Below are 15,527 nucleotides of genomic sequence, written 5' to 3' on the forward strand. Positions count from 1 at the left end.
CTGTGTGTTAAAAAGTTAGATTCTGTGGCGTTCATTGACACATTTATAAACTGTATGGCTCGAGTGTCAAAGAAACGGGACATTATTGTGGCCTCGGCAGAAAAGTTATTTGGGACTTCAGGAGTTTACAACAGAGGACTTGCAGGGGGTACTGGCGCCAGATGACGGCCTGTCCTCCTAGGCTCCCCTTGAGCCTATGTAGGGATAAGATCTGTTTTTATTTTGAACAGAAAAGTAGTTTGATTTAGTGTAGTTTATTTATTTTACTAGTTTGTATGGTATCCTGTTTCCATTCTTCACAGTAGGTGGCAGCATGCACACTAAATTGTGCGAACGCCAATATACCATAGAAGAGCACGTGGCAAATGAGTTTGTGCTGTAATTGACTATAAATGAAGATAGACAGCTGGCTGCTGGGCTGTGTTGCTTCCTGTTTGTTTGGTTTGTATGTTTCTTAAGTAGCATGGTTTTATAGTAAAAGTAAGAAGTGATATTTATGGAACAGAGTTTGGAAACAAAGGAATTGAACTGTTTTGAGAATGTGCTGGAAGCTATGTGCCTTAAGAAAATAAATGTTAAACTGTGTTTTGTGTTCTGCCTTTGCTTCCTGCTGCCTGCTCAATCTCAGACCTAGAACCTCCCACTTTTCCACCCCATGAGCCATGCATGTCAACTAGCTCATGTGCTTGAAACTCTGTAAACAGTTGGAACTAACAAGGTCTGGAAACTGGCAGACCAGAAGTCTTGAAGTGCTCCTGCACTAGATAAAGAGTAATAACAAACCCGCACTCTACTCACAACGTTCGGATGAACATCTTCAAGTCAGACTGCCTTTGCAGTTTATGGTACACTCAGCAAATATGATATGAACTCTTAACGGAAGACTCATAATGGTATGGCCTTATAGTCTAAACAATGGAAGATGACCAACTGTAGTACAGCATCAACACACCTGATTAAAATTATCAAGGGCAATATTGAATAATATCATATACCAATAGAGAGGTTTGAGAGGCTATGGTAAAATCTAAATTACATTATGAGAAACATAACCTCGTATGGCAAATACAGTCAATGCCTAATGGGAAGCTAAGTGTTCCCATTGAACAACACAGGGTTTTCACATTCATATAACTTGGGTATCTTTTTTTTGTTTGGTTCGTGACAGGAAACTACAAGAACCCACTGCTTGTCAGTGAAAGAGGAAACCACAGTACAGCTTCAAAGAGCTTTCTTTTTGTCTTGAACAAGTCAGTTGAATAACATTCCAACTCATGTTCAAGTCTGTTTACACATTTTCTGTCTATATCTGCTACATGTGAAAAAGGCTCAAATAATTTCTCATAACATTACTGTCACACTTTCAAGTCTTAAATTCCTTTTCCCCACAGAGGAAATGGTATTGACAGATGTCATTTATTGTTAAGTCTCTTCTGCAAACTAGAACAGGGTGAGGTTAAAACAGGTTGAAGATACTAATCAAGATACATTTTCTGGTCAGGAAATATGTTGCTCTGTCTCAAACAGGAAACTGTATTACTTTCCTCCTCCCACCACCATGAAACATAGAAGCAAAAGCCTCATCAACAAGAGACATCGAAGACATGGATGCCTGATCAGAAAGAAGACACCTTGCTGTCAATCATATTTTGAGGTAATGGAGTACGTACATAGGATACTGTGTGGATGTAGTGGTGAAGACTGAACTTCAATTGATGTCTTTTACTGCTTATTTTTGTCAAGCTGACACTAGGTAGTGTCAAGACAACATTGATTAAGTAATTGAGGTTATGTGATTAAGTGCTTGAGTCCAGTTCAAATGTTAATCTTTGGATGTTAAGACTCCCAACTGTGTTGGAATGTTAAGTTTGTTTAAATGAGAGTGTTGCTCTCCATGCGGTATGTTTTTTACTAATGTATATCTTTTTCAACATATATTTTCAGTTTTCTGATCAAAAAGCCTCAACCTGGTTTTGTTGAAATAGATTCAACAAAATGTCTTGTGTAGATTCTCATGGTTTAGTTCCTCTGTTTAGGAAACCCCTAGCTTTTAATCACATTTCATGTTCCCTTGTGGCTTCAGTAGCGAGCTTGTTGACGTCATCCACTTCTTGTAAAATCTAGGACGTCACTATCCTTCCTCTTCCCTAAATTTACTTGCAGTTTCTCAGGTAATTTGTGTTTCAGGAGTGGTTCTGCCAATGGATCTCACTGAGGAGGAGACAGCACCTCTAATGGACAGGGAGAGGGGGGGCAGCCAAATGTCTGGTTCTGGCTCTGGTTTACAAGTCCATCTCTACTTCCTCCCTGCCACAAAGGCGGGAACAACGTTCAACATATGCTCTGGACAAATCTCTGCTGAAAGGGTCTGTGTCCTGGCAGCAAAAAAATGTGGTAAGATATGTGTTTTGAAGAGCATATATTGTAACAGTCTGAGGAATAATTGGAATATGGTGTGAAATAAACATCATTAAGCTGATTACTAAAAAAGTGGTATGTTGATCACTTTGTTGTTATTTAAATCCCAGATTGCCCCTTTAAGGGAGGAATTTTGGAAATTTCCTTGACTACGCCACCTTTATAGTGTGCATACCCATTTGTTGTGGAATTACAAAATATTTTTTGGAGCCTTGTATATCTTCCTTCAGGACCTTGCTATCTCTATGCTTTATATTTCTTGAGAATGCAGTCACGTATTAGCATGGATGTTCAAACCTGCAAAAAAATAATTTCTTACAATAACTTTTCTCTCTCCTTAGGAATCTTACCAGTGTACCACAGCCTATTTGCTTTGGCGTTTGATGATCTGTCCAACTTTTACCCCCCAACACATGTTTTCAGCACTGATGAAAGCATTAGCATTCACTACAGAGTCAGGTGAGAAAAAACTTGATGGATTTTTGTGTAAAAAATAAACATTTGACTAGAAATACATTTTATGCCCAATATTAACTGTTATGTTGCACTTTATTTGGTCTTAGCCATGTGTAGTGCACCAGCATAGCACCACCATACTGTTTTATCATACAAAGGGATTTTAATAGCTGTGAATGTGAACTGGATGACTCATGTATGAATAAAATTGTACTTTTTTATTGCCCCTGTTGATACAAAGGTTTTTCTTTGCCAACTGGTTTGGAGAGGGGTCAAAAACATCATACCGCTACTGTCTGAGAAGAGGCAGAATCAGTGCCGTGCTCGACTACTGTGTCATTGATTATCTCTTTGCACAGGTACATAGAAAACACTTCCAAACGTTGCAGTAAGCCAAAACTCATATTTAGATATAGACTATTTTGATATGGCAATAAATAATGTGAAATTACATTATCGCACAATTCTGATTTTCCAAAACTACATAAGGCCATTTGTTTTGAATGATTAGCTTTAGAATGTCCACAAGGGCAGAACACATGCATGTATACGTAGGATGCCTTCGGAAAGTATTCAGACATTTTGTATTTTCCACATTTTGATATGTTACAGACTTATTCTAAAATGGATAAAAATATAATCTACACACAATACCCCATACTGACAAAGCAAAAACAGGTTTTTAGACTTTTTTGCAAACGTATAAAAACAGAAATAGCTTATTTGCATAAGTATTCAGACCCTTTGCTATGAGACTCAAAATTGAGCTCAGGTGCATCGTGTTTCCATTGATCATTCTTGAGATGTTTCTACAACTTGATTGGAGTCCACCTGTGGTAGATTCAATTGATTGGACATGATTTAGAAAAGGCACACATCTGTATATACATAAGGTCCCACAGTTGACAGTGCATATCAGAGCAAAATCCAAGCCACGAGGTCAAAGGAATTGTCCGTAGAGCTCCGAGACAGGATTGTATCGAGGCACAGATCTGGGGAAGGGTACCAAAAATATTCTGCAGCATTGAAGGTCCCCAAGAACACAGTGGCCTCCATCCATCATTCTTAAATGGACAGAAATTTGGAACCACCAAGACTCTTCCTAAAGCTGGTCGCCAGGCCAAACTGAGCAATCGGGGCAGAAGGGACTTGGTCAGGGAGTTGACCAAGAACCAAAAGGACAACCATCTCTGCAGCACTCCACCAATCACAAACTCTTTGGTCAGAATGCTAAGCGTCACGTCTGGAGGAAATCTAGCACCATCCCTACCGTGAATTATTGTAATGCAGCATCATGCTGTGGGGATGTTTTTCAGCGGCAGAGACTGGGAGAGTAGTCAGCATCGAAGCAAAGATGAATGGAGCAAAGTACAGAGAGCTCCTTAATGAAAACCTGCTCAAGATCGGTCAGGACCGCAGACTGGGGCAAAGGTTCACGTTACAACAGGACAATGACCCTAAATTAGCAACATATTCAAAAACCTGTTTTGCTTTGTCAATGTGTTGATTGATGAAAAAAGCAAACAATTGAATTCATTTTAGAATAAGGCTGTAACCTAACAAAATTTGTAAAAAGTCAAGGGGTCTGAATACTTTCCGAAGGCACTGTAAGTGTTCTACTATTTCCTGCGTTCTGTGTATATTCTTATTTTTTTGTGACCCTTTAGTCCCGTAGTGACTTTGTGGCTGGCCAGGCGGGGGTCTCGCCTCCCTTGAGCGTCCAGGAGGAGTGTCTTGGCCTGGCAGTGCTCGACCTATGGCGACAGGCTAAGGAACACAACCAGAGCGTAAGGGAGGTGTGCAAGAATGTCAGGTATGAATACTGAAAAGAGGGTATGAAAATGAGTACATTTCTTTATGCCAACGAGTCTCTTGGTTTCTTATTTGGCTGTGCCCAATATATCAATTACCATTTTTTTTCAGTTACAAGTCATGCCTTCCCGAGACACATCGGCAGGAAATCCAGCAACTGAGCCGGCTTGCGCGCTACAGAATCCGCAACACTCTGAAACGGTTCCTGAAGAAGCTTGGCCGCTGCTCGGTGGGGGAACGCAGTCTAAAGCTGAAGTACCTGATGGAGCTGGCAGGGGTGGAGCCTTCCCACGGCACTGAGACCTTTCAGGTGAACCACCCTGGCTCCCAGCTGCAGCAGAAGGAACCAACATTCAACCTTATGCGGGTCGCCGGGGAGAGCGGCATACAATTCAGTGGAAGTCACTGCCCTGCCGATGTCCTGGTGAGAGAAAGTGCAAAGTCCCTACTGTGGGTCATGATCATGACTATCATCCTGTATCTACATTGACTGACCACGAAACATAAATAATGTTCCCTTTCAGTTGGTCATTCGATATAACATGCTATGGGGAGTGTCGTGGAAATTCAGTACTGAGAGAGACTTGGTCATTTCTTCTAACAATCATCTTTATTTAATATCTATTAATTATTGCAGTAATGAAGCCGTCTGCCCAGCAGTCTTTTTTTGTGTGTTGTTTTTGTTTTGTTTTTGTTGAATTTTACCACTTTTTCTCCCCAATTTCGTGGTATCCAATTGTTTTTAGTAGCTACTATCTTGTCTCATCGCTACAACTCCTGTACGGGCTCGGGAGAGACGAAGATTGAAAGTCATGCGTCCTCCGATACACAACCCAACCAATCCGCACTGCTTCTTAACACAGCGCGCATCCAACCCGGAAGCCAGCTGCACCAATGTGTCTGAGGAAACACCGTGCACCTGGCAACCTTGGTTAGCGCACACTGCACCCGGCCCGCCACAGGAGTCGCTGGTGCATGATGAGACAAGGACATCCCTACCGGCCAAGCCCTCCCTAACCCGGACGATGCTAGGCCAATTGTGCGTCACCGCGGCCGGTTGCGACAGAGCCTGGGCGCGAACCCAGAGTCTCTGATGGCACAGATGGCACTGCAGTACAGCGCCCTTAACCACTGCGCCACCCGGGAGGCCAGCCCAGCAGTCTTGACTGTCGGACCGAGTGCTTTTATCATACCAAACCTAAAAATGCTTCAACCATGGCTGGCTCCACCCTTCCCTTATAGATTGGCGGGCAACATGAGCCACTTTGGTCTCATCCTGTCTTTATCTGCACCTGGCGTTATCTAAACCCCTGACTCTGGCCTAATTTCCCAGATGCCAGGAGGTCTAAGAACCATTGAGGCCTTTGTTCTACTCCTCTCTATCCCAGTTACAACCACAATCTCCTCGATATAATGTAGGTCCAGTTAGACCAGAGACATATGTCTCACATGCCCCACAAATGATAGAATGGAATTTGGCGGCTTTATCACCGAGACATCAATCAATTGTCAGCTTCAAGCTATCTTTAGTAAAAACCATGTCTATGACACCCAGCCTAGCTGCAGGAAGCAAGAGTGGACAGACAAACTCAGTATTAGCAGGACAGAAATATCTCACTGTTTGTTAAGTAAATAATAGCTAAATATCGAACAAATCAGGTAAATATGTCATTTTTCTATCACATGAGTCAATAACCAATCCTATTCACCTGAAGCAAACTAAAATCACGCCCAACCTGCCAATGGATGCCAAGCCCGCCCTCGCAAGCTTCGCCCTCTTGGCTATAATACGGGGGCTCGCTCCATTTCCTCAATTCTTCGCTCTTCAGTTTCAAGCACATGATGGCTAGGAGATTCAGATCCGATTTAAGTGTCTGTTATGAGGAGAAAGTACTCGTCCCCCTAGATGGTGGTCCTTCTGTAGCTCAGTTGGTAGAGCATGGCGCTTGTAACGCCAGGGTAGTGGGTTCGATTCCCGGGACCACCCATACGTAGAATGTATGCACACATGACTGTAAGTCGCTTTGGATAAAAGCGTCTGCTAAATGGCATATATATGTTGTGAGTTTTTGGGTCTTGGTATCGGTTTTTGTCTTTGGTGAAAGCTAACTACTTTCTGCTCTGCTTGTGTAGCTAATGCTTCCTTACTTGAGTGGTAAGAGTATGTTTGAAAAGGCTAACCAGCTGGGTTTGAACCTCTGACCGTGCCCTAGGGCATGTGGTTTCACAATGAAAAATGTAAGATTCTCACGAGTGCTGTCCTTTTGCCTGGGGTGGAAACACGCTCAGGAACCCTTGGCTCAGACCAGTTTGCAAGACCATTGTCTCCGGCTGGGTTCAACTTCCACTGGGAGTCAGGCTGACTTTGTGAGAAAGATCGGTGGTCAGAGTTGATAGGGGTTCCTCTAGGTTTGGGGGAAGGTATTTACTTCCTGTCCCTGCAGCTGTGAAGCGTTTCTAACCCCTGTTTAAAGATTTTGCTGATGAATGGCGCGTTACTTAGTTCAAGTGGCTAACAAGATGGGTAATCCCAGCACAGTGCATCTGAATAAACAGAGCCAGTTCTCTGGATTCCTGGGAGGGACAGGCTGATGTATTTTTATGAGCCAGTTTCGCTAACAAGGTGGTTTGGCTCGGGGCCCTCCTCCCCAATAATTTACAAAGGCAACAGTGCTCCCAAGTGGCTCGGTCAATGGGGGCAAAACCGTAAAATGGCCTGTTCCGAGTGTGTACATGTAAGTCAGAATGTCTTTAATGATAAGAAGTAGAAGTTCAGTATTGAGAAGTCCGAATAAAAACAGAGCTTGACCAGTCTTGTTTAGTTGGCTCTGGAAGGTCATGGATCTTTACACATGCTAAATAAAATATATTGTTATTTGTCACCTGCGTTGAATACAACATGTGTAGACCTTACCATGAAAGGCTTATTTACAAGCCCTTAACCAACAATGATGTTTAAAAAAAACATAAAAACTTTACCACTTTTTCTCCTTAATTTCATGATTTCCAATTGGTAGTTACAGTCTTGTCTCATCACTGCAACTCCCGTGCATACTCGGGTGAGGCAAGGTCGAGAGCCATGCGTCCTCCGAAACACGACCCAACCAAGCCGCACTGCTTCTTGACACACAATGCCTGCTTAACCCGGAAGCCAGCCACACCAATTTGTTGGAGGAAACGCCGTACACCTGGTGACTGTGTCAGCGTGCATACGCCTGGCCCGCCACAGGAGTCGCTAGAGCGCAATGGGACATGGACATCCCTGCCGGCCAAACCCTCCCCTAACCTGGACGATGCTGGGACAATTATGCGCCGCCCTATGGGTCTCCCGGTCGCTCCCGGGTGTGACAGAGCCTGGACTCAAACCAGGATCTCTAGTGACACAGCTACTATAGCAACTGCGATGCAGTGCCTTAGACCACTGCACCACTCGGGAGGCCAACAAAAAAACGCTTCTAATAAAAGTTTCTAATAGAATGACATTGAAAATAAACAGGGGCCTGAATTTATAGTCAACTTTATAAATTATGATATATTATCAATGTACACAAGCTTTGAGCGAAGTCTGTGAACCTAGAGCCAAAGTTAAATAAAGATGTCTTTACCATTGAAAAAATATTCACTGTTCTGGTCTACTTAAGGTGTGTGGCTCTCCCAGAGACGCCAATGCGATAGCAGCTACGTCTGGTCTACTTGTCTATGAACCAGAAAACATTAACCAGTGAGATGTCTCGCTTCCTCTTCCGTCTCTGCTGGAGCGACGATATACTTGTCTCCCAGAGTTACTGTTTTGACGGGACAAGAAGTGCAGTTTCATGAAACATAGGCACAAACTCATCAGTCAATAAAATGCATGGTGATTTAAAGAAAGTCAAAAGTGAGAGTGTGACAGTTGAAAATGACCAATCAGATAAACCTGATTTGAAAACTCTGCCATACTACTTTAAGGCACTGTAATTCATTGGGGGTTATTTTTTATTTTTTATGTTTTTTTTTTATTGGGGGGTGTTTTCTACTGGCGGTCATTTAAAATATATATTTCTGTAGCTCCTCATCGCACCAAGCCATGGAAATGGTTGTAGATAGTGTTTATAATTGGGACGTCAACCGTTCAGCCTGATGCACAGACCCTATGGACACTACTCTAGAGCGCCTGTTTCAGTTGTTCTTATGAACACCTTTAAACTCTCTCCATGATTAAAGTAGGAAGAAATAGATGTAATTGTTGTAAAAATGTGTGAGTTTGCTACAGTGGCTTGCAAAATTATTCACCCCCTTGGCGTTTTTCCTATTTTGTTGCATTACAACCTGTAATTTAAATGGCTTTTTATTGGGATTTCATGTAATGGACATACACAAAATAGTCCAAATTGGTGGTTATTTCAAAAAAGTAAAAAACGGAAAAGTGGTGCGTGTATATGTATTCACCCCCTTTGCTATGAAGCCCCTAAATATGATCTGGTGCAACCAATTACCTTCAGAAGTCATATAATTAATTAAATAAAGTCCACCTGTGTGCAATCTAAGTGTCCCATGATCTGTCACATGATATCAGTATATATACACCTGTTCTGAAAGGCCCCAGAGTCTGCAACACCACTAAGCAAGGGGCACCACCAAGCAAACAGCACCATGAAGACCAAGGAGCTCTCCAAACAGGACAGGGACAAAGTTGTGGAGAAGAACAGCTTAGGGTTGGGTTATTAAGAGCACCATTAAATCCATTATTAAAAAATGGAAAGAATATGGAACCACAACAAACCTGCCAAGAGAGGGCCTCCCACCAAAACTCACGGACCAGGCAAGGAAGGCATTAATAAGAGATACAACAAAGAGACCAAAGATAACCCTGAAGGAGCTGCAAAACTCCTCAGCGGAGGTTGGAGTATCTGTCCATAGGACCACTTTAAGCCGTACACTCCACAGAGCTGGGCTTTACGGAAGAGTGGAGTACTTTGTCATATTGAATTATGTTATATTACGATAATTTCCCTATGGTGGACAGAACATGTTCCTACATTACACAGACTAACATTTTCACCACACAATCATTCCTATTCACCACCTCCCCTCTCCGGGGGATTTTTGTTACATGTACAATCTACACACATTTTACATACATGGCACTGTTTTTGTTTTTACATTACTTACATAGCAAGAATAAAGTAATTTGAAATGTTGATACACATTACATCTAGAAAGATAGTACTTATACATTATATGTTTTCAGTCATAACTATTATAGAACATGAGCTTGGACAGTATCCCTTTTTTCTCCCCAATTTCGTGATATCCAATTGGTAATTACAGTCTTGTCCCATCATTGCAACTCCTGTACGAACTCAGGAGAGGCGAAGGTCGAGAGCCATGCGTCCTCCGAAACATGACCCTGCCAAGCCGCACTGCTTCCTGACACACTGCTTGCTTAACCTGGAAACCAGCCTGCCCCAATGTGTCGGCGGAAACACGGTACAACTGGTGACTGAAGTCAGCGTACATGCGCCCGACCCACCACAAGGAGCCGCTAGAGCGCAATCGGACAAGGACATCTCGACCGGACAAACCCTCCCTAACCTGGACGCACTAGGCCAATTGTGTGCCGATCGCAGCCAGCTGTGACACCGCCCGGAATCAAACCTGGGTCGGTAGTGACACCTCTAGCACTGCGATGCAGTGGCTTAGACCGCTGCGTCACTCAGGAGGCCGCATTGGTAGCATTTCTATGTTGAAGATTTTCCATCCAATTCGCTTTACTTTTGTAATACATTCTACTGGATCGTTCCCAAATAAGTTCATCCATAACTTATTCTGTGCCTCTATGGTACCGTTTTTATTGCTATCCATCTGTACTGTTATTTATACTATTTCCTTTGAATATAATATTAACTATTTTGACCTAAATGTTTTGTTTTAAAGATGAGTATCGAATTGCATGACCTCCAATGGCACATTTAAAAGTGTCCCATACAATATGGGAATATGCTGGACCTATGTTATGCAGGAAAAAGTTATTCTTTGTCTTAAAAATTATTTGTCTTGGTTAAAAACAGGTTGTCATCCAGTAGGCTTTGATTACATGTCTAATGTCCTCGCCCACGTAGAAATTCTGTAAGTTATATTTGATGGTCCGACTGCATTCTGCCCCCTTTTTAAAAAACTTTTGTGTCAGTGTGAGGGATACAAGAAAGTAATCAAGATGACTAGTTTGATTAAGCCACCACCATGTACAGTATATAGTATATAGATTAATTGGCCAAATCTGTTTATCGTCCAATAGAATATTCAAAATGATCCACCTTACTTTCTAATCTGTTTGGACAGTTTGCACATTCAGATCGAAATTGTTATTGATTAATATCATCACCCCTTTTGAGTTTCTTTGCCCATGACAGAAATATATTTCTCCTCCCATTCCTTTTTCCATACAACATCATCTGTAATTGGAGAGTGAGTTTCCTCTAAACAATAGATATTATATTCCTTCTCTTTTAGCCAGGTAATGACTGATTGTCTTTTCTTAGAATCTGCTAAAACATTACAATTATAACTAGCTATACTTATTTAATCACTTACAATAATGATATACAAGTTTCAATTATACCTAATATGGGCAGCGGGGTAGCCTAGTGGTTAGAGAGTTGGACTAGTAACTGAAAGGTTTGCAAGATCAAATCCCTGAGCTGACAAGGTAAAAATCTGTCGTTCTGCCCCTGACCAAGGCAGTTAACCCACTGTTCATAGGCTGTCATTGAAAATAAGAATTTGGTCTTCACTTACTTTGCCTAGTTAAAAAAAGGTTTTAAAAAATCTATGCTCAAAAAGTACCATGATGATCAAGCTGCTAGACCCCCTGAATGATGATATTAGTGAAATCGTGATTTTTTTTTGGTCCTGGCTATTTATAACAATATTTAGAGTCTGCAATACTCTACACCCGAAGGCCACAACCTTCCGAATGTGACTCCACATTCGTAACAATGGTAAGTTTTGAGAATAGGGATAACTTAATGTCTCAGGCTGGACACATTGGCAGTCAGGATCTGTTTTCTCCACCGAGTGTTGTTAACACCCCATTTGTACCCCTTATCCAACAGTCGGTTGAGAAACCAGCATTTGAGTGTTCAGAGGTAAATCACCTAAGCTCTTCCGATTGCCATGGAAGTGGCTAGTGTCTTCAGAGGTGTCTGAAACAGTTCCCCTGTGGGATTAAGCCTTGGGCTACCTTGTGTCTTCAGAGGTGTCTGAAACAGTTCCCCTGTGGGATTAAGCATTGGGCTACCTTGTGTCTTCAGAGGTGTCTGAAACAGTTCCCCTGTGGGATTAAGCCTTGGGCTACCTTGTGTCTTCAGAGGTGTCTGAAACAGTTCCCCTGTGGGATTAAGCCTTGGGCTACCTTGTGTCTTCAGAGGTGTCTGAAACAGTTCCCCTGTGGGATTAAGCCTTGGGCTACCTTGTGTCTTCAGAGGTGTCTGAAACAGTTCCCCTGTGGGATTAAGCCTTGGGCTACCTTGTGTCTTCAGAGGTGTCTGAAACAGTTCCCCTGTGGGATTAAGCCTTGGGCTACCTTGTGTCTTCAGAGGTGTCTGAAACAGTTCCCCTGTGGGATTAAGCCTTGGGCTACTTTGTGTCTTCAGAGGTGTCTGAAACAGTTCCCCTGTGGGATTAAGCCTTGGGCTACCTTGTGTCTTCAGAGGTGTCTGAAACAGTTCCCCTGTGGGATTAAGCCTTGGGCTACCTTGTGTCTTCAGAGGTGTCTGAAACAGTTCCCCTGTGGGATTAAGCCTTGGGCTACCTTGTGTCTTCAGAGGTGTCTGAAACAGTTCCCCTGTGGGATTAAGCCTTGGGCTACCTTGTGTCTTCAGAGGTGTCTGAAACAGTTCCCCTGTGGGATTAAGCCTTGGGCTACCTTGTGTCTTCAGAGGTGTCTGAAACAGTTCCCCTGTGGGATTAAGCCTTGGGCTACTTTGTGTCTTCAGAGGTATCTGAAACAGTTCCCCTGTGGGATTAAGCCTTGGGCTACCTTGTGTCTTCAGAGGTGTCTGAAACAGTTCCCCTGTGGGATTAAGCCTTGGGCTACCTTGTGTCTTCGATGAGGCAGAGCGCGAATGCGCATTATCAAGTCACAGAAGGTTCCCTGTTGTTTTGGATTTACGGTTCCTTTTGTGAGTTTTGGCATTCCAGACTCAGGTCTTGTGTGAGCCTTTTTGGAACCGATAGGGTTTAAGGACTTGGCTGCCGTGGTCGAAGTTATGCAGGATTTTGTCCGGGTTACCACGGTTCCCTGTGGGTTTGAGCCTTAGTCTGCCGGGGTTCATCGTCTCCGGTCGATGTTTATGCAGCACTCGTGTGCACTTTACCAAGTTACGATATGTGTTTTGTTGTTTTGGACTTGCAGTTCCTTTTACGAGTTCTGACATTTCAAGCTCTCAAGGTAAATATTGGTATTGGAACTGTGGGGTATAGGAACTTGGACTGCAGTTCAGGCTTCTCTCTGACAGTTCAGGCTTCTCGGTTAAGTCTGAGAGAAAAGTGTCTGCCATGGGCCTCCTAGTTTGGTACCCTCTGAGCCGGCTTGGCGCTTGATTGTATGTCCCCATAGTATGTTATATCAAGTGACTGACTGAAAGGGAACAAGGGAACGTACAGTTATGACTATAACTGCTGTTCCCTGAAGGAGGGAACGAGGTATAACATATTTTGGCCCCGAGCCGTCAATGGGGTTTGGGCTCGCTGAAGAGCGGTACTGAATTGAGGAAATGGATGTGAGCCCCGGTATTATAGCCAGGAAGGTGGGGCTTCCAAGGGCGGGCTCGGCATTCATTGGCACATTGGGCGTGATTTCAGTTTGCTTCAGGGTTAACTCCCCATAGTATGTTATACATCGTTCCCTCCTTCAGGGAACAGTAGTATTTTCATAACTGTACATTCTTTCACAGGAGTGGCAGACATTTTGTGACTTCCCAGAGATCATCGACATCAACATCAAGAGGGCGTGCCACGAGCAGGTTCCCCAGGACGGCAGGGTGGTAACGATCACCCGGCAGGACGACAGATGCCTGGTTGGTTGATAACACTGAATCAATGCTCAATACATCCTTAATTAATGCCTAATCAAAAACAATTGATGCTGACTCATTGCACTTGAGCAACATCCATTTCGGGGGGTGTATGTATGGCTAATGAAAAAGTGTGCATGTCACCATTTTTCTCCACAGGAGGCCGAGTTTCAAACAGTGACTGAGGCGCTTTCATTTGTTTCACTTGTGGATGGCTACTTCAGGCTGACTACAGACTCCAGTCACTATTTCTGTCAAGACGTTGCACCTCCCAGCCTTCTTGAAGACATTGAAAGCAACTGCCATGGGCCAATCACGTAGGTCTTTTCAGACATATAACAAACCCATAGAGATACATTAGATGTAAACATCTGTGTGCCTTTATATGTTGTTTTCTCAGGTCTGAGTTTGCAGTGCACAAGCTGAAAAAAGTAGGCGCCAAAGATGGCAGGTTTCTGCTAAGACGCAGCCCCAAAGACTATGACAAGTTCTTTCTCACTGTCTGCGTTCAGGTAAAAAGTTGACAATTATGAAACATAATCAATCCTCAAATTGCTTTAATCTGGATTTACTTTTGGTCATACTTTATTTAGATAGTCCCAGATGGTCCACCTGTATTGTATTATATTTATTAGGAATCCCCCTTACAATCAAAAATAATAATAAATAACTGTACATCTTATAACATTATTACACCACTGCATATCTACAATAGAAAATGTATAATACCACCATATTACCATGTACCTGTGTGTAGAGTGTGTGTGCCAGCGTCTGTGTGCACGTATGTGCGTGTGTCTCTTCACAGTTAGCGTTGTTCCATAAGGTTTAGTTGTATCTGTTTTATAATCTGATTTTACTGCTTACAACAGTTACTTGATGTGGAATAGAGTTCCATGTAGTAATGGCTCTATGTAGTACTGTGCGTTTCCCAGAGCTTGTTCTGGACTTGGGGACTGTGAAGAGACCTCTGGTGGCATGTCTTGTGGGGTTTACATGGGGGTCTGAGCTGTATGCTTGTCATTTGAACAGACAACTCTGTGCTTTCAACATGTCAATGTCTCTCACAAAGACAAGTAGTGATGCATTCAATCTCTCCTTTACTTTGAGACAGTATAGATTGACATGCATATCATTGATGTTTACTCTCCATATACAATATACATTTAAGGGCCAGCCGTGCTGCTCTGTTTTGGGCCAAATGTAATTTGCATATGTCCCTCTTTGTGGCACTTGACCATATGACTGGGCAGTAGTCCAGGTGTGACAAAACTAGGGCCTGTAGGACTTATTTTGTCAAGAAAGCAGAGTAACGCTTTATTAAGTACAGACCTCTCTCCATCTTAGCTACTGTTGCATCAATATGTTTTTACCATGACTGTTTACAATCCAGGGTTACTCCAAGCAGTTTAATCTTCTCAACTTGCGCAATTTCCACATTATTCATTACAAGACTTAGTTAGGTTTAGTAATAAGGTAGTAGTTAATGATTTGACCCAAATATAATCCTTTCAGGTTTTGAAATATTTAGTACTACCTTATTACTTGCCTCCCATTCTAAAACTTACTGCAGCTCTTTGTTAAGTGTTGCAGTGATTTCACTTGCTGTGGTAGCTGACGTGTATAATGGTGAGTTACCCTCTGTATTCTGTTAGACAGGTAACTCTCGGTCCACGATATAGCAGCAGATGTAAAGACATAACACAGTTTTTCCAGCAGCAGATTATTATCGATAATGTCAAAAGCTGCACTGAAGTCTATCAAAACAGCTCCCACAAACATCTT

At 42.7% G+C, this 15,527-nt stretch overlaps 1 protein-coding gene across 2 annotated transcripts in view; it reads left to right on the forward strand.

The window, feature by feature from the left end:
• Nucleotides 1–1,462: 1,462 nt before the first annotated feature.
• The window catches only part of jak3 (Janus kinase 3 (a protein tyrosine kinase, leukocyte)), a 34,747-nt gene continuing 20,682 nt past the window's right edge, over nt 1,463–15,527 (forward strand). The window contains exons 1-9 of one of the 2 annotated variants that reach the window (XM_035798929.2): nt 1,463–1,654; nt 2,172–2,394; nt 2,760–2,877; nt 3,116–3,233; nt 4,542–4,687; nt 4,798–5,110; nt 13,623–13,745; nt 13,902–14,059; nt 14,143–14,254. In XM_035798929.2, coding sequence (XP_035654822.1) covers nt 1,559–1,654; nt 2,172–2,394; nt 2,760–2,877; nt 3,116–3,233; nt 4,542–4,687; nt 4,798–5,110; nt 13,623–13,745; nt 13,902–14,059; nt 14,143–14,254 — 1,407 coding nt within the window. In that variant the 5' untranslated portion in view covers nt 1,463–1,558. The remainder of the gene's footprint in view (nt 1,655–2,171; nt 2,395–2,759; nt 2,878–3,115; nt 3,234–4,541; nt 4,688–4,797; nt 5,111–13,622; nt 13,746–13,901; nt 14,060–14,142; nt 14,255–15,527) is intronic. The other variant, XM_035798930.2, reaches the window with a different exon arrangement.

The sequence above is a fragment of the Oncorhynchus keta genome, chromosome 22 (genome assembly GCF_023373465.1).
Source record: "Oncorhynchus keta strain PuntledgeMale-10-30-2019 chromosome 22, Oket_V2, whole genome shotgun sequence".
NCBI lineage: Eukaryota > Metazoa > Chordata > Actinopteri > Salmoniformes > Salmonidae > Oncorhynchus > Oncorhynchus keta.